Genomic DNA, 18,257 nt, shown 5'->3' with positions numbered 1-18,257 from the left:
TAAAATAGAAGTCACTTTTCACTGCAGGTTATCTCTGACAGTCCTATGGTGTTCATTCTCGCTGTTATTAACGTTACTGTTTCCGCGGAAAAAGTACCTCTCTTGTGAAAGTAAGTGTTATCAACCAAATGTCCATTTACTTTTTATACGGTCTCGTCACAAATCTCAGTCTGTGATGATTTTAATTTCGATTTTATTCTATTCAAGTTCACATGACAGGAGTCATTCGTCTCATGAAGACAGAAGCACGAAGTTGCCTTCTCATCATTTTTTTCGATTTCCATTGCAGACTTAGTAACTGCTAGCATGATATGTGCCATATGATATATTCTGTTTTATAGGTAAATGACCAAATAAGCGTCATGACTCAGGGAGGTGGTGATACACAGCGGCTTTATTCATACCCCGTTATGAGGTGATCAAACGTTAATGGTTAGGTAGATAGAGGTGACACATCATATAAGTTACTACACAACATGTTCTAGGAGCACACTTACAGTGTGTACATCAGAATCACGTTTGCGACTGCACATGGGCACACCTGTTGTTTGTCATCACCATTTTGCATTTATGAATTTTGCTCCAGATTTTTCAGGAGGAATGGTCGCATGACTTAACTATTTCACATAAAAGAGGAAAAGGACCCTTAGTGAAGAAATCTGACTTGAGCTATGCTACTATCAAGAGATTATACCCTTGCTAAAACAACACCAAAGGTGTAAAGTAGCAAAGGTGTAAAAAGAAACCTGCTTTATTGAGAACAGTTTTTATTGACCTTTTATTGACCAGTTTTTATTGACAGAACAGCTCAGAATGATGGGTAGCATTTTACAACTCACGAGCATTATACTACATGGGTATAATTGGTACACGTAAGGGTGATGTAACTAAAGGTATACAGGCTTCACTATTGAAGTCTGGATGACTTGCTATGATGTCCTCGTGGTGTTGATCTAAAGCCTATTTCTTCTTCTTGCCGCCTCCTGACCCATCTAATGCATTAGGAGTAGAGAAGGGAACAATTCATAGCATGCATGTCAATGGGGTGTAACATGTATATCATACATGTACGTGTATTATGATTGGGAGAAACTGGGGTTTGCAGTTTGAACGAGGGTCCGACTAGAGGTGAAGCTGATGTTATTTCTTGCCGGATTTTTTTTGGCCTTTTCCACCTGGAAATAAAACATAAAGGAAACATGTAACATATGGTAAAACACAAAGAAACATGCCTGTAGCTATATAACAAAACAGTTTGGTGATCCTTGAACTTTGATTAGAAGACTGCAAACGTAGAACCCACAAGGTAAGACTAATTAAGAAAGATCAAGTTAGATAAGTCATTCCATTGTGATGAGTAAAGGTGATCACAGACATAGAATTGTGATAATACAAAAGGCATCGTACATTGTAGTACTAGATTTAGCTAATAGGTAGAAGTTCGAGACTCCTATCTACATGTTTACTACAGACCACAATGCACGAAGGACTGTAAGTATGTTTTATACCAAGGGTTTTACCCTCCTTGCTTATCCAGAAGTTACGAAACCCGACTGACTTTTTCCTGCTCCCTTGGGTTTCTTTTCAGCCTTCTTCTTCTGGCCGTCCTGATGCTCTCGTTTGACTGCAGTGTCATCCTGCAATAAGAGAACAACACATAACTTCGTAAAGGTTTTCATGACTAATTCCAAGAGTATACTAGTAACGGACCTGCCTGTCTGCAGTATGTGTGTGAGTAAAATGGTGTGAGGAAAGGTTACAAAGAATGTGATAGCTGTGAAGTTTGCCATCTCTGGGTTATTTTGCTGTTTTTGGCACAAGTACGTGTGCCATTTCTAGCTACATACGGTAGTACTACATGTAATATGACGGCAGTCGCTAGAAGGCGTAATTTGACCAGGATAAGTGCATGTTTTCCCACTGAATAGATCCTCACAAAACCGGCTACAACCGACCACAACCGGGTCTGATATACGTAGTATGCAGTTAACATGGGGCAAGGACCGTGTGTGACGAAAAACAAACAAACTGGTCACTATTTCAGGGTCTGTATGGCTTTTGCCGTGAGATGTAGCGATCTATTTTAATTGTTGTCATCCTCTGATTTTCTACGTTAATCGTACCTGTCTAAATCAACTTTAAAATGTCACTATATTATTCGTGAAACATAATTGGTCGCTTTAATTCTACGTAGCACGTAATTTATTATTCAGAACTCGTCGTTAAGTGTCATTGACAAATTCTCCGTATTTATTTATTTTCATACATATACAAACAGCAAAATTGGGATACAATAAATAATGATAATGGTAATGATAATTAAAAAAACAGTAACTAAACAATAATAAATAATGATGATAACAAAAAGTACAAATTGCGGTATGACATAGTCTAGCGCCAGATTGCCCCCAAATCTCAATTAAACGTTTGAATAGAAAATTCGCATTAATTTACCGCTAACCGTTGTCGCCTACCTACATTTACCGTAAAACCTTACCAGGGCCCTCACACAAACATAAGGCTAACTACGTGTTTTCTGTCCATAATTTGCACACGCCACACAAGGTTCTTGTGCCCTGTACACTGCATATCTAATAGGACCGGTTGTGGTCGGTTTGGTTCGGTTGTGGTGTTTAGGCGCTAGGCACACCGCTCATGGCGCGCTGATTCCTTCACAATCATGCCAGCCAAAATACGCACACACAGTCGTCTCCAGTCTCTTCGTAAATATGACCATTATTAGCCAGGATATAATTTAAAGCGTTCAGTATTTGATGGCTATACGTAGCTAGCCTGGGTGCCATCCGATTTGTAACGGCAACCCCGATTTTTTGGGGGTTGCGGTTACAAATCGGAGGTCACCCAGGCTAATGCGTAGCCTCCTTAGTAGACACTACGACCTGGTTTTTTTGTGGCTTACAATGCGTTTGTTTTGAAACTACTTCGCTTTTGTTCCTGTCTCTGCTTTTTTAAGACTCCTATTCCTGGTAACCAATTAACCGAGTAAAAATAGAAGTGAAATACATCGTCAGGAAAAAAAACTTTATAATATAATGTAAGACAAAAAAAGCCCGACTTGTAGAATCAATTTCGCTATCGTTTGAGGGCTTGCATGGGGGTTCCGACGTCGCTTTCCGCCGCTAAATTCAGTAGTACTGCCTACGCATCAAACTGAATATGTTTGGGAAGTCAATGACACAAATTGGGGCCGTCTCGTTAGGAATTAAAGGTATAAAAATGTGTTTCCTGCGGTATATAGCTTGCATACATCTTACGCAAAAGGCAATACAGACCCTCCCATACGGCGCACCTAGCCCAGCCTGGTTAGAACCGGTTAGGACCAAAGCTATGTACTGTTCAGTATTATGCGCGGAAACCTTGAAGCCTAAGGCTATACAAATGTACTTACATCAACTAGGTCCTTTGGTCCCTTCTTGGGCTGCTTCTGCTGTTTCTTCTTGCCTCCTGAAAAGGAACAGGCATCGATGTATCAATAGAAGAAAACAAAGAACCCGAACCAATGACAAACTGAAGAAAAACCATTTGAAAAAAAGACTGAGTGAAGCGGATGCTAACCTTCAGTGTCCGACATGTTGGCTGTCTCTGATCGGTGCTGGTACTGTATGAAGCTAGCGCAGAGCAGCTACCCATTTATATAGGGAGACACAACAGTTGGCGCATGCGCCTAGGAGTCGGTGTGTCATAGCCTCTACCAGGCTTCGGGAGGCGGCTGGAAAGAGTAGAAATCGGCCAAATAGAGAGATAGCATGCCAGGGGAGTTTGGTCAGCTGGAGATAACAGTTTGCCGTTCTCGGGTGCGGCAAACTCCAGCCGACCAAACTCCCCTGGCATGCTATCTCTCTATTTGGCCGATTTCTACTCTTCCAGCCGCCTCCCGAAGCCTGGTAGAGGCTAGGTATGTTACGCCCAGGACCGGTTATTACCGGCTGTACAGAGATACACACCCAATTACGTCATGTGTAGTGAGAGAACTAAATATGGTTTGAACTATTAAAAACCTTAGCTAGGCGGATTTTTGAGACGTTGGCAATTTGGGAGCAACTATGGCAAGGCGTAATTTTTACTTGCTGAATTAGAATTTGAAAAATGAATTAAAATCACCTTTCTCCCTCTAGGAGTCTTAGACTTTCTTTGACTGCCAAATAGTGGAAAGATCGTCAGTTTGGGGAGGCCGTGTTGAATCTGTTGGAAACGTGTTTGATGAACAGATTATCTGAGGGTGTTTTCATGATCTGAAGTTATGATGCCTTGTATAAGATAATGACATGTACTTTTTGTCCACTTTCCCAAATGATTTCATCAGCACAGCTGAAGTGAATTCACTAGCACAGCTGAAGTGAATACCTTCGTTGTTATTGTTGACAGGATTGTTGACTATGGAGAGAACTTTTGTCCTTTTAATGAGGATGAATTCACCTATCATGTACTGGAACCGTGGTGTCACCCAATAAGAGTTTATCAACCTCCATAACATTCATATAACGTCCATATACTTTTGGAGTATGTAGGACCATCACATACTTTATAGCAGACGTATTACTCTTGATATCCTGTCATATATCACAGCTCTCCTTACAGAAGGCCATTCTCCATGTTGATTTTAATTTTCTCATTTTAATTTGCACACTCTTGCCCACATGGGCTAAATGCAGTAGTCATACTACAGCATAACTGGGCTGAGCTGAGGAGCTGAGCCCTGTCTTGAAGAGATCAATGAATTGAGCCATACGATTATAAAGAAAGTAAGCCTTTGCTAATACAACACAAGTACCAAATGAGTAAAAAGAAACTTGCTTTTATTGGAAGCAAGGGAACAGTTCAGAACAATGGGCAAAAACAATTGGTAGCATTTTACAACTTGGTTCAGTCAGTCACCATAGGGTAAGACAGTACATGATGTATCAAGGTGTACATAGATTATGTCTTGATGAATTAAGTGGTATACACAAGTGATGTTACTGTGTACTGTGGAATACAGTTTGATTATTGAAGTCTGGATGCTTAGCTATGATGTCCTCATGGTGTGGTTAGACTGATCTAAAGCCTATTTCTTCTTCTTGCCACCTCCAGACCCAACTAATGCATTAGGAGTAGAGAAGGCAGCATGTCAATGGGGTAAGTTATGCATCACAGGGTTGGGAGAAACTGGATTTGAGGTACAAGCAATTTGAACGAGTGTCCGGCAGGAGGTAAAGCTGGTGTTATTTTTTGCCAGATTTCTTGATGCCGCTTCCACCTGGAAATAAAACATGAAAGAGACATGTAAGTCATGCTGAAACATCAACAAAAATGTCTGTAGTGTAGCAAAACAGTTCCACATTCGGGTCATCCTTGAAGTTTGATTAGAAGATCTCAAGCAGCAGACTTCGCAAGCAGGAGTTTTAAAGTAGCATCATGAAAGAAAAATCATGTTAGATCAAGTCATTCCATTAATTTGATGTGCAAAGGTGATCACAGTCAGTCATACAAGCTACATTGCACATTACAGTACTAGTAACTACATTTAATAGGTCCATAATTTTCAACTTGCATCATCTATGTGTTCAAAGGAGTTTACACTGTTTTTATGATACTTTGGTATTGAAATGTTTTAGTTCCATATTCTGTTCTACAATGTTGCCTGTTTTACTCTGCACTTGTAACTAAACAGCCCATGCAAGTCAAAGTCAAGCAGCTAAGGTTGTATACTATGTTAGCTAGTAGTCTGTAGCTACATATACATGTCGTGTAGTGAAAAAAGTCAATGACCAGTACCCACCCAGAGGTCCCTTTCCTGCTGCCTTCTGCTTCATTTCTGCCAGCTTTTTCTGGTCCTCCTTCTGCTTCTGTTTGAATGCAATGTCCTCCTGCAATGTCAGACCAACATGATTATGTCTTTCATGGTTTTACAATTTCAGCAAATTTTGAAATGCCTGTAACGTTACTGTGTGTGTGTGTGTGTGTATGGACTGTGTGCAATTGTGTGTGTGTATGGACAGTGCAATTTCTGTTTACATAAGTGTACAGTACTGTACTATCATATACCGTAGTTCAACTTTGTTGTGTACACTGGTAAAAGAGAATCTACTCTTCTCTACTGTTGTAATATCAAGGCGGCCGCTAGGAGGCATGATTAGACCATGCTCTGTGCACGTTTTGCTTCACCCACAAACTACAAAGTAATCCTCACAAAACCGGCTACAGCCGTTCAAAACCGGGTCTAATATACTTTAGGACTAGTATGCATTGTACATGGGGCATGGGCTTGAGTGTGACGCTCTGCATACATTATGAAAGCAAGGAAGTGGCATATTCAACTGGTATAAACTGGGTTTGCTGCGTGTTTTCTAATTTCAAAATTGCAGATATTTCGTATCCAGTTCTTCACACAAACTCCTCGCCCCATGTACACATATCAAATATCAGACCCGGTGGTGTTCAGACACACCGCTCGCTCGCGCACACGGCCATGATTAACCAACGAGGAATGTTCACAGTCATCATATTTTTTTCCCAGCCAGGCCATATGCGCGCCAAGCCAAGTCTAGTCTCGTGCCGTGCCACTCACATCGTCCAGGTCCTTCGGTCCCTTCTTAGGCTGCTTCAGCGGTTTCTTCTTGCCTCCTAAGATAGAAAACACACCCATGTATCAACTACAGAAAAACCAAGAACCAGAGTGAACGAGAAGACGAAGAAATGCCCCGAAAACAATGAATGAAGTGGAGAGAATTTTTACCTTCTCTGCCCGACATGTTGGTAGCCTCGTTGTGGTCCGTGAGTGACGCATGCGCAGTACAGCCATCCATCATGGCGGAAGTCGATCGAAATTTCTGCTGGTTGCCAGGAACGACAGGACACAGTTCGTTAGTTCGCGGACAACGGGGCGGTATTTATCTGTTATAAGGCTCGGGAATACCTCGAGAATAATTTCAGACGGTTCCGACGTTTCCTTTCGTGATTTTAGGGACCAAACGAAGCCGTGTTTCCACCCGGAGCCGAACCGTGACGTTGAAATGTTTTGAAATTTGATGTTCTTTGATGCCCCGACTCGATTGACCGACTGGACGTCAACCATACTATAGAGGCTACATGATGGATTTGTCAGTACTGGTCATCAGGATGGACCGGAGTGAATAGCGCTGTGATCGAACATTCGCGTAGTGAAGACATTCTGTCTGAATCCAACATGTTCAAGAACGAATATCAGGTGAGTTGAACGTTGATACAATTTCTGACCCTTGAAAAATAAACACTTTCTACAACTAGCTGCATTTAAATTCGTTCTTTTTGTAGTCTGTGCTAGACATAAAAAAGGCCTCAAACCCGTATAACTAAGGATCATCTTGCCATTGTCCCTTAAGTCATTTCTACCATTGCCCCAAGCATAATTAAGCACCTTGTCTTTACTGACCACCTGTCTAGTGTGACATCAAGTTCCTTGAGGACCACCTGTCTAGTGTGACATCAAGTTCCTTGAGAGGTGACAAGTTTGACTCTACATTGTCATCATCACATGACATGTAATATTTGACGTTATAATTGATAAAGCAATAGTTACAACTGCTAATGTTCTGTCTGTGTTGTCTGCCCACAGGGAGGGCCGTTCTTTGAAATCTTCAGTGCCCAGGGAAAGGACCCTGTGTCCAAGTGGAAGCTGACAGGAGGCACGTCATCCATACAGAAGGTGTTTGACAAGGATGTGAAGAGTTACGTGTATAACCTGGAGGGGGGAAGTACCACCACCAAGATGCAGATACCCAAGGATGCCAAACAGTCATGTGAGTACAACTAGGGCCACTCGAAAGTTAGCATTATGTTTCAGGTCACAAGTGTATAGTTTTAAATTTAAGTACATTGTATACACACAAACTCTCACTGCCTGGTCAAAATGGTCTTTTTCTCACAGAGTTTGTGGACATAGAACTCTAAGTTCTATTACTTCTAAGTCTAGAAAATATCTACATCTGCAAATTTTGTATGTAGTTACAAAGTCTCTTTCCCCCTGCAGTGTTTCTTGTGCAGAGATACCTGGTCTTCCAGATCTACATCCCCCTGGGACAGGACTTCTCCATTGAACTGGGGTAGGTTTATAATAACCTGGTGCTGTGTTATGTGTATGTGTTTTCATGTGTCTGTCAAGGATACCAATTAATTGTGTTTTGAAGAAATGTATGACATCTTTACAAGTGTCACACTATATTGTATTAAGGTGTCCTCCCTGGTTAATTTGGCATTTTAGCTTTCCATCATTTTCTCACAAAGAAATTTAGAAAGAACTATAGTTGTACTGAATATTGATACCTGGGTACAAAAGGGTTATGAATATGATTTTTTTGGACCATATGGATGACGTGATCACATTTTATTGCCCCAAATGTAATTATCTTTAAAGTTATAATATAGCACTTTGGTACAAGTAACTGAAATAAAAGTATGATTTTCATGTGCATAATGGTCAAAGCTACAGACATACGTTTGCACAAATTGATATCTACTAATTATCCGTAGTTATTAGAGAATAACCTAATTGCCTAATTAAAATTTAGTTATTCTGTAATAACTACGGGTAATTAGTAGATATCAATTTGTGCAAACGTACGTTTGTAGCTTTGACCATTATGCACATGAAAATCATACTTTTATTTCAGTTACTTGTACCAAAGTGCTATATTATAGCTTTAAAGATAATTACATTTGGGGCAATAAAATGTGATGACGTCATCCATATGGTCCAAAAAATCATATTCATAACCCTTTTGTACCCAGGTATCAATATTCAGTACAACTACAGTTCTTTCTAAATTTCTTTGTGAGAAAACGATGGAAAGCTAAAATGGCAAATTAGCCAGGGAGGACACCTTAAGTCCCTACCCCTCCAAATGTCAAGGTTTATGCTGAAATGTCAGGTAAATTTGCATACCTGTACAGTGTACTAGTAATATATGTGTTGGGAGCCAGTGAACTGTGAAGAACATGTAATACTGTAGACTACTAGTTCTGCCTATGTGCCTACATGTACCTGTCAAAGAAACTGTTATGTTGTAGACACCAGTGTATTATATTCCCATAGGAATGAAATAGTGGATCTTTTCATCTGAATGCTTGAACCCTTACTACAGGATCACAGATTTAGCAAACAACAAGAGAAGAATCTTACTGTCCACATGTCAGAGGGAAATAGCTGCCACCCCTCTACATGCCAAGATACCGCTCACCATTCTCAGGAAAAAAGTGGTAAGAAATACCTAATATCTTTATCAGAAGAGTTTAAGATATTATTCTTTCATTTAAATCAGAACAGTCCTTTGTACAGAAATGTATGGCTCTCAAATATACCGGTATGATATACTGGTAAAGTGGTTAAGTAACATGTAGTTTATTTATTTATTGGTTTGGCTGGTACAAAACAGCCAGGGCAGCCCAACTAGCTTGAAGCTATTATTAAAGGCACTCTATGTAGTTTTTTGCGCAAAAATTTGGAATATTCTAATTATACTAAATTTCAGTGTTATTAACAGTTACTATCACTTTTCAACACATTTGTGTCATTATTTCACATTTTTTACGTATATTTTGTCCGTTCAAACAGTCCTTGTTGAGTACCCGGTGCCACCGGTTTGCTCTGAGGACAACAACAACAACATACAGGGGTTGCCCCTAGGGTGGCTAATTGGCCCGGCATGCCAGGCTTGATTGACAGGGGCACATGTGACAAGATATAGCCTCCTTAGAAAAACACTCATATCTTTCACATGAGGTCTGGTGAAATATTTATCAACTTGGAGTATTTTGTTGGGCATGAATAAACTGTGGTCATTATCCCTTCATTATCCTTTCAAAAGAGATAAAAAAAATCTGGTAAACGGTTAGGTATTTCAGAAACTGGTAAGCTATCAACTGACACCCCACTGGGATGTAGGTCAAACCACTAGCAGTGGACAATACAATGTACCATATGTGCGGTTTGGCCAGAGGTTGCATAGAAGATCATTCACAGTTTTCTAAGCTTCTAAGGAGCAAGGATGTTGTATTTTTTGTTGCGGAGTATGATTTTGGAATACTAAAGGGTTAAGTCAATGTACTATGTAAAGAAAAGAATGAAAAATATACTTTTCGTATTGTCAAAAAACTACATAGAGTGCCTTTAAGGGCATGCCCTGGGTTACGTTATGTATGAATGTCAAATTTCAGTAGAAATTCATTTTTTGGAGTAGAAGTTATTACAACTGTTCTTTCATTGTTTAACACATGCGTATTGTATCTCTATAAAGTTGTATATCTTGGATATACTGTACTTACCAACACAAAATCCCCCCATGTCCAGTGGCTGCACCTTGTGCTGGACCTGTTATCCCTGGTAGGTGAGAATTTCCGTGGACAGACGTACCGTGCGCTGGAGAGTCTGACTCTGTCGGCAAACTGTCGCATCAGGAAAGTCTTCACCATGAAGGCACAGCCTCCAGACACCACGGATGATGATGGTAGGTTGATGTGGTTACTTATTTACTGTATTACTTATTTACTGTAAACTGCATATAAAATATGTGGTATCAAAAAGTATTTTTTTTGCAAGAAAAAGCTTGAACAGCTGATTTCAGCACCATAAGAGATTATGTTTTCCTTGCTATATTTCCCCCTCTTTCCCAATCCCAGAAAACCATAGTATGATTTATGATTTGTCCCACAGAGCTGTACTCCTGTGACCCAGTGAATGATGTGGAGATAGACACCATCCCCAGGGCACTACAGCTCAGCAGGGAGGTCCAACAGTGCACACAGGTCAGATACACACTTCTTGGCTAAAATCTTCAATGACATTGTAATAAGGCAGTTTGTTGCAAAGTCAGTTCAAGGGATTCTAGACTGTGACTTAGAGCTAGAGAAGAATTAACACTAGCTATTACATAAAACATTGCAGTGTCCCAAGTTGAGTAAGTGTAACTGTTGAATGTCTACCCTGCAGGTTTTAACTATGACAAAGATCAGACAGGCAGAGTGGAAAATACGGGGAGACTCCTCCAGACCTACATCATGTACAGAAACATCAGGTCAGTGGAACTAAAATTATCATTGTGATAGGACAGGAAATCATTTTTGGAGTTCAGAATCTTTAATAGGTGTGTATTTATCTGCTTCTATCCCTGTATTGAAAGAAAGCTTCATTTTTATTTTGTACTTTTCCAGATCGTCTGAATGCCAGTAGGAGAGTATCAGATGACAGACCCACACATATAGCCTTCGGCAGCAGGGTCGCCATCCCCTCAACAGCACAGAGTAGGAAAGGGTCAGCAGGGCCCAGAGAGGTAATCTAAGGGCAGAGCCACTTCTCATCCTAAATACCTTAAGAAGCCATTTTCTTATAGTCATGAAACCTAGCAAGGTAACTCTGTGTATATGCATTTTTTCTTCTCGCTGCTGGAGAAGTGTCTGAATTATTCTGTATCGCCTGTCCAGGGTAGTGGCAGTGCTTCCAGTAGGTCCAACAGGTCATCACATTCCAGGACAAAAGTGGAAGGTACGTGTTTGTTCTTTATCTTCACATGATAGTATGATTGTGTGTTGATGTTTGTATTTTGGCATTATGGCATATAGACCCTGCCTGCCACTGGGCTACCAGAGGGCATACAGGGCTCAGGGTAGACTGTTATGTTTGTGCCTACAGTGTATAACTATGAAAGTTTGTATGTTCTGTTTCCCCCCAGTAGACCCTCCCCCCACCTCTGGTCCCTCCAGTCGTGACACGGGGCCCAGAGTGGACAAACTGGTGATCCACCACAGGAGGGAGTGGTCAGACCCAGGCAGTGCTGTGGAGGACCTCAACACTTCTGTCAATAAAAGTAAGGCTGGGCACTTCTCCACATCTGTTTGTAATGGATACTAAGTGATAATAGTATCCAGATATTTTTGTTAGAGAGATAAAACAGCTTTGACATTTTTCCTTGTGACATGGCATAGATCAGAGAAATTGTTATGAATGAAGATTTTAGCTTTATATATATTATATAATTATAGTAATGAATCTATATCTACTTGTTCTGTGCTGTTTGTGTAGCACTGCTGAACATTAAGGATTTTGCAGAGACAAATTTCCAGGGCTTTGCAAACAAACTCATGTATCTTGTTGGTGTCATCAGTTTGAATTCAAATGCTAAGAGAATTAATTTTATTCTTAGAAGGGTCGTTAAAAGGCAGCAACACTTGGGGTGCAGAGGACATGAGAGAAGAGAGGGAAGAGAGGAATGGACAGAAGGAGAAGCCGGAGATGTTGAGACCACATCCCCCGCCCAGAGAGAACTCCAGCGACAACCTGAAGAGGAGACAGATCAGGATCAGGAACACCAGCGGGGGACAGTACACACGCTCACACAGCACACGAGGTGAGGGAGACACACGCTCACACAGCACACGAGGTGAGGGAGACACACGCTCACACAGCACACGAGGTGAGGGAGACACACGCTCACACAGCACACGAGGTGAGGGAAACACAGGCCTCAAGTCAACTAACTGTACATGCAGAGTTGTAGTTTCTTTCTCATACAAGCCTACCTGCAGACATGATTTGCCTGGCGTCACTTTGTAATTTCTTCAGCAATTGGGCACCTTACACCAAAGCCTATAAAAGTAGGCATGCATTGTACTGTGTTCAGTATGAGTCTGACCACTGAGGCAGCCACACAAGGCCAAACATGTCGCAGATGGGCTTGAAAAAAGGTTTCTAATGGTAACATGGATTTGGAGATAACTACATGTGCTAACAGTAAATCTATGACTAATACAGTTTATATAATTTTTTCATAGTGTTTGTATGACAATAAGAACTGTTTCCACCACTGAGGTGTCACTAAAAAAGTAATCCATCTGATGTTGTACAATTTCCTGCACCACAGATCCTCCTCCCATGGAGACAGATGATGCACAGCCTCCAAAGGAAGACCCAGATGAGAGCCAACCACAGGCTGATGTGCATGAGGAGGAGATGAGAGAGTCTATAGGGGATGTGGATGGGGATGCTGACAGTGAGAGGTAAGGGCATGGCATCAATTTACTTTTATCATGTCCTGATTAGATTTCCTCACATCTACATGTGTACATTGTAGGTCAATATACAGTATACTTTGCAAAAAATAGATTGTGTTCTCTCTTGTATTGCACACACCTGTCTCTGTGTATTGTGATCATTGTACTTTTCCTTTTTCATGTAGTTCCTATTTCCTATGAATAGAATAGTGTAGATATTGACCTACATTTTCATTTTTTCCCACTCTTTCCCATCTGCATGTGTTATTTATTTTATGTGTTGTAGAGATGACCATGAGGATGAACAGTACAGTCCTGATGAGAAGGACAAGATGTTCACCTTCTCCTCACGACCACACTTTGCCTCCTGGAAGGCAGGCTCAGACAGTCTGGACCCCTCCGACAATAAGGTCAGGATCCTGGCACTAGAAAACAGCAGTATAAGCTGCATGCTTTACAAGCTGTTGTTTGCAGGTAGAATTTTGACCTATAGTATTGGAAAATCATCAGATTTAGTAAAAGTGGCACTTGCCTTGCATCATAATTGTCAAATAATGATCAAATGCATTATTATCATCACATAATAAGAATCTGAATTCATGAACCAGTATAACCGCCGTCCTGTGTAACACACCAGCTTTGCATGCACATATTGGAGGCTGGTTATATCATACTGAATGACTTGTCACTTGCAGGATTTTGATTTCACTATTTATTCAATAGGCACAACATGACGGAATCAATTTCCAGAGGAAGATGGCATTAGCCAATGGAGATGTGTTTGATCAGTTGAGGGTTGGTACATCTGTATGGTACAGGTGGCAGTGGGTGGTCGGGTTATTCTGTCATGAATATTTAACCTTTCCCCAGCTGAGGTAGCTTTCTGGTACTAGATTGTATTTGGACAAATTGCAGCAGGGAGAAAGTTAAATATTGGTGGTGGTCTCTTTCAGACAACCTTGTCCAATATTCAAAAAACTTCTTTTAAAAATCAGTGCATGTAAGTTTTGCATAAGAATTGTTTGTACCGCAGAATCGAGTCCCTACAAAATTGAGTGAGGCATGGTTATTGCCAATGATTGACATCCTGTCTTGTTTTCTACAGAGTCGCATCATCCAGATACGGGAGAGACATGAGTTGAGAAGAAGCCAGTGGAAGGCATCGGACCGCTCGGCCAGACTGGCTCACCCTGAAGACGACTTCTACGCCAGCTCCAGTAGCGAGGAGGAGCCTGTCTTAGACATGCACCAGAAGATCCTGAGGAGCCCCAGCCCCCGCACGGGCCACACACCGGCCCAGAGCCCACACTCCTCCCACAGCTCTCAGCAGCTCAGGCAGCAGCAACAGACCAGGAGCACTCTCACAAGCCAGGACCACGAGGAGAACGACACACCAAGCTCAGGGAACACGTTAAGTCCAAACGGCTTCCTCCCGACACCGCTGCCTAGTGTGGAGATGTCTCCAACCTTCAGCAAGACGGTGTCACAGAGGGTCGGGTCCAGGAGTAGGAACTCCAGCCAGTCTCGACTCAGCGTCAAAGTGTCCAAGCTGAAAGAACTGACGAAGGAAGATGTGGAAACAAGATTGTCTACAGTAAGTTAGCAGTAACTAATGGTTATTAGTCCCAACAGGCTGTAGTACTACCATTTCTTGGTAGGTGGCACTGGTCACATACCTGCCACCCTAAAAAACGCATGTCTGAACAACAGCTAGTGTTGCACTAGAGATCACTCAAACACTCTATTTTTCAAACTGGCAGATGAATGTTTACAGAGGTAAAGTATTTCAAGTCCATCTCTGCCATGATTTGACAAACCCAGGAGTATAACTGGAGGAACTACTAGTACTAGTCCCCCAACTCCTTGAGCAAGTCATTTGAGGCGGCCATGTTGGACAGTTAATACTAACTCATCCTCCACAGATCTTGTCCAGTTAGCACCAGACACTTCCGCTGGCTGGACCAGTCTGAAATCTTTACCATTTCCCCAGACCCAGGAGTACGACTGGAGGAACTACCAGTCCCCAAACGCGTCCCTGGGCGAGTCGTTTGAGGCGGCCATGTTGGCGAGTCTGAAGCGTCAGCAGGAGGAGGAGATGTATGAGGACAGCCACACCAGCGGCACCGGCAGCCATGACACCAGCTTCGAACGACTTAACTACGACAACGCCGGGCTGAGCTCCAGCGACGATGATGCCAGCATCAGTACATGGAGAGCTCCTGTAAGTCTGAATCTGTATCTTACAGTTGATAGTATTTTGGGTTGGTATGTACAAGTGGATTATGGAACTCCAGTGTTAGCCAGAGCAGCAGCACTGGTACTGGTAGTCAGGAACATCTCAACTACAACAACACCGGGCTGAGCACCAGCGAAGATGATGTCAGTATCAGTACATGGTAGTATCAGTAGGTTGTATCTTATAGCCTGTTGGGTTGGTACGTACAAGTTGAGTACAGAACTCAGAGTATGGAGCTCAGTGGAATCTCTAAGACTGATATTTCTATTTCCCTCCAGGTCCCTGCCATGTTAGCTAACCACTACCAGGATGAGATGCGCCTCCCTTCCTCCAGGAAAGACCCACTGATGCAGTCCAACCCAAGGTAAGGCTTTGGCAGACACTTTGTGAAACTCTATTGGCTACAAGCAGCTGCTCTGCAAGTACAGGTATTAAGATACAAACAATATCAAGACAAGATCAACATTGAGAATTTGTGACCTAACATTGTCACTACAGGAAAGTGAAATGATAACTAGATACATGAATACATTTGCTGTTTTTCCTGTGTAGGGACTGGACCATGGTGTTCAGCCCTCCCATCGTGCTGCCCAGTGAGCACAAACCACTGGAACACAAGGACCTGTCACCAAGGAAACAGTCAGGAACCAACCAAGACATCTCACCTGGTCAGTCACATGTGCCTCAGTACTCATGATTTTAGAATAAGCAAAAGTGGGAAGATGTGTCAGTCTATTTTCTATTTATTTTCAGGTGCAGTAATAATAGAATTGCAGGGTATTGATGTACTCGTAACTGATTAAACTTCACGAGAAATGAAATGTGTTTGTCACAGAAAAGTTTTTGTATCATCAGTAGTTACCAGACATTAGTCAGGTTCCCAGATTCTGTGAGATAAAAATTAGTGTTTAGAAAGGTCAGACCTTGCCTCTGGCAAACTGTACCAAGTTCCTGGGATGGTGTGTCGAGTTCCATGAATGTAGCAAATATGGGATAACGCTGCCCTAAGGGAGCCTCCAGCATTCTTGTCATCATTGGACGTCTGTCAAACCCCAGACTGCCAAATATGACATATGGCATGTGAAGAGGTGGCGTATTGTGTGTTCCATGTGGAGTTGTGCCGTTTTTAGGTCAAACATTCTGTATGTGGAACGAAAGTAATGGTTGGGTCGTACACTTGCTTATAAAGCGCTACAAGTGTGTGATAGTCTGAGATTGCACATTGCACCACTGGCTATTGAATATTTCTGACACTTCGCTCCTTTCTGAGGTGGATGTCTCACTATGTTTGTTCTCTTTGTACATGTATTGAGCTGAACAATCAACATGAAAGTATGGTATAAGTTGACAGGAAGTACCCTAGAACACACAGTTTCAGGGACTGAATTTAGTCAGATGTCTTTTTTTCCCCAAGCCCTCCGTTTTCATCTTGAATTCTTGCTGATGTTTTGGTTAAGAATGTCTGATAGCCCAGGAAATGAGTAGGTATAGACACTAAGTTTTGTCCTGTGTGTTACACTTACAGGCAGTGGTCCCAGCTCCCTGGTCAGCGCCGAGTCAGAACAGCAGCTGGAGGAGGAGCTGGACCTGCTGTACGACCCCTGTCTCAACTGTTACTTCGACCCCAAGAGCTGCAAGTACTACGAGCTGGCATGATGGCAGGACAAGCTGCTATCATAGTGACTCTGCTGTAGTCATGGCTGTCTACAACATTCAGTTCTAACCTGCCTTGATGCAGAAGCCTAAACAGCAATGGCGAAACACTGATGATGATGATGACACAGTCAAACCTGTCTATTGTCAACCACTCAAAGGCCTTCAGGGGGTTACAGTAGACGGGTGACCACTGTAGATAGGATTACTTGGGTCAATGTCAAAACTATCTGAGGGACCACCATAAAGTAGTCACAATGACTAGGTGGTTCTTATGGTCACCAGTACAGGTGTGACTCTATTTTAGCTAGTATTTGTAAGATATTCCTGCATCCAGTGTCATTTCAAGTTTGAAGTGGCCAGTGTAACCTAGAGTTGTGTACAGAGGTGATAGTTGGCAGTGATGATTGCCAGGTTTGGTGGTCCTGACTGCCCAGGTTGAGGCCCTGTACTCACTCAGCCTTGTTAATGACCCACCGAGGGAAGGCCCTACTCAAGGTTAATACACACAGATCAGACAGGGGAGATCCCGGGTCTGTCTGGGTGGTTCTTGTCTGTTCAGTGTCACAGAGAGTCATACCCTGGTACCTGATGTACTTTACATACATGTTGTAACTTCTCCCCAAGTTTGAATGAATACAAAATAGTTAGTGCTATTTTTGTTACTTTTGGTATTGGGTTTTTTTGGCTTCACCCAATTCTAATGATTTTATGCTTCTGTTGCTTCCATATAATTCATCAACTTGCCAGAAAGCCATGTTATATTCTACATGTATGTGATGATCCTGTACATGATGTAACAAACTATGATATCATAGGAACCCAAAAAATATAAGAAAGGATCAATTTATAACAAGATTGTAATTAAGCAATAGGAAACATTGTTAAGTGTTGGTATGATCTATTTTTGTGTGAGTTTTTATGTTGGGATCTATGGTAGATACATGTGGCTAATGTAAAATTTTACTAGTACCACAGAACTACTAGTTATCATCCTTTTCTGTGACTATGACATTAAGTCTGTGTCATTTGAGTTCACTATTTATTCTAGGTAAAGACCTTGCCATGTTAGGAAGTTGCACCTCCATGTATTGCCAATACATGAATGCACCATGTGTAATTAAGATACCGTATATTGTTAAGGAGGAATGCTACATTATCTCTGATTGTGTGCAGTCCCCAACCATTGGCATGCCTCACATGTAAGAACTTGTTGATACAAGAGTGACAGTGCTGAGTGATATGCAGACCACTGCACTGCTAAAAACTGCTTATACAATGTATATCAAGGTCATCTTACTAGTACTTTGGAGTCCTCACCAAAATATTGGACCAGCAATAATACTGC

At 41.8% G+C, this 18,257-nt stretch overlaps 2 protein-coding genes and 1 long non-coding RNA gene across 4 annotated transcripts; 1 reads left to right on the top strand and 2 right to left on the bottom strand.

Annotated features, from left to right (window-relative positions):
• Positions 1-372: 372 nt before the first annotated feature.
• Positions 373-3,702, bottom strand: LOC109471544. Its single transcript, XR_002140305.1, has 4 exons — positions 3,577-3,702; positions 3,410-3,465; positions 1,559-1,637; positions 373-992 (listed from the first exon to the last, which is right to left on the bottom strand). It is a non-coding gene; the product is annotated as an uncharacterized LOC109471544 (long non-coding RNA).
• A 1,094-nt stretch (positions 3,703-4,796) lies between these two features.
• Positions 4,797-7,105, bottom strand: LOC109471372 (translation machinery-associated protein 7-like). 2 transcript variants are annotated; one of them, XM_019770664.1, is made up of 4 exons: positions 6,737-7,105; positions 6,569-6,624; positions 5,780-5,867; positions 4,797-5,257 (listed from the first exon to the last, which is right to left on the bottom strand). In XM_019770664.1, exons 1-4 carry the CDS (start codon positions 6,807-6,809, stop codon positions 5,223-5,225), a joined length of 252 nt encoding a protein of 83 aa, XP_019626223.1. In that variant the 5' UTR covers positions 6,810-7,105; the 3' UTR covers positions 4,797-5,222. The 2 variants fall into 2 exon arrangements, with proteins under 2 accessions (XP_019626223.1, XP_019626229.1); XM_019770670.1 differs by having other exon boundaries at positions 4,797-5,097; positions 6,737-7,087.
• Positions 6,795-18,051, top strand: LOC109471433 (uncharacterized protein C3orf67 homolog). The gene is made up of 18 exons (XM_019770738.1): positions 6,795-7,207; positions 7,595-7,778; positions 8,009-8,081; positions 9,120-9,234; positions 10,325-10,481; positions 10,688-10,779; positions 10,964-11,048; positions 11,185-11,303; positions 11,455-11,515; positions 11,706-11,837; positions 12,174-12,377; positions 12,891-13,026; positions 13,307-13,430; positions 14,126-14,614; positions 15,011-15,241; positions 15,535-15,620; positions 15,809-15,924; positions 16,782-18,051. Exons 1-18 carry the CDS (start codon positions 7,187-7,189, stop codon positions 16,910-16,912), a joined length of 2,556 nt encoding a protein of 851 aa, XP_019626297.1. The 5' UTR covers positions 6,795-7,186; the 3' UTR covers positions 16,913-18,051.
• The last annotated feature ends 206 nt before the right edge of the window (positions 18,052-18,257 follow it).

Source organism: Branchiostoma belcheri, unplaced genomic scaffold (assembly GCF_001625305.1).
Source record: "Branchiostoma belcheri isolate BF01 breed outbred unplaced genomic scaffold, Haploidv18h27 scaffold10, whole genome shotgun sequence".
In the NCBI taxonomy this organism is placed as follows: Eukaryota; Metazoa; Chordata; class Leptocardii; order Amphioxiformes; family Branchiostomatidae; genus Branchiostoma; species Branchiostoma belcheri.
Note: the sequence above shows the minus strand (reverse complement) of the source record. Positions and strands in the feature narration are given on the sequence as shown.

Coding starts and splice junctions, on each gene's coding strand:
- LOC109471372 (XM_019770664.1), bottom strand. CDS start 6,809: ATGATGGATGGCTGTACTGCGCATGCGTCACTCACGGACCACAACGAG. Junction 6,625..6,736: donor CAACATGTCGGGCAGAGAAG/GTAAAAATTCTC, acceptor TTTCTATCTTAG/GAGGCAAGAAGAAACCGCTG. Junction 5,258..5,779: donor AGCAGGAAAGGGACCTCTGG/GTGGGTACTGGT, acceptor TTTTATTTCCAG/GTGGAAGCGGCATCAAGAAA.
- LOC109471433 (XM_019770738.1), top strand. CDS start 7,187: ATGTTCAAGAACGAATATCAG. Junction 12,378..12,890: donor ACGCTCACACAGCACACGAG/GTGAGGGAGACA, acceptor CCTGCACCACAG/ATCCTCCTCCCATGGAGACA. Junction 14,615..15,010: donor TGGAAACAAGATTGTCTACA/GTAAGTTAGCAG, acceptor CCATTTCCCCAG/ACCCAGGAGTACGACTGGAG.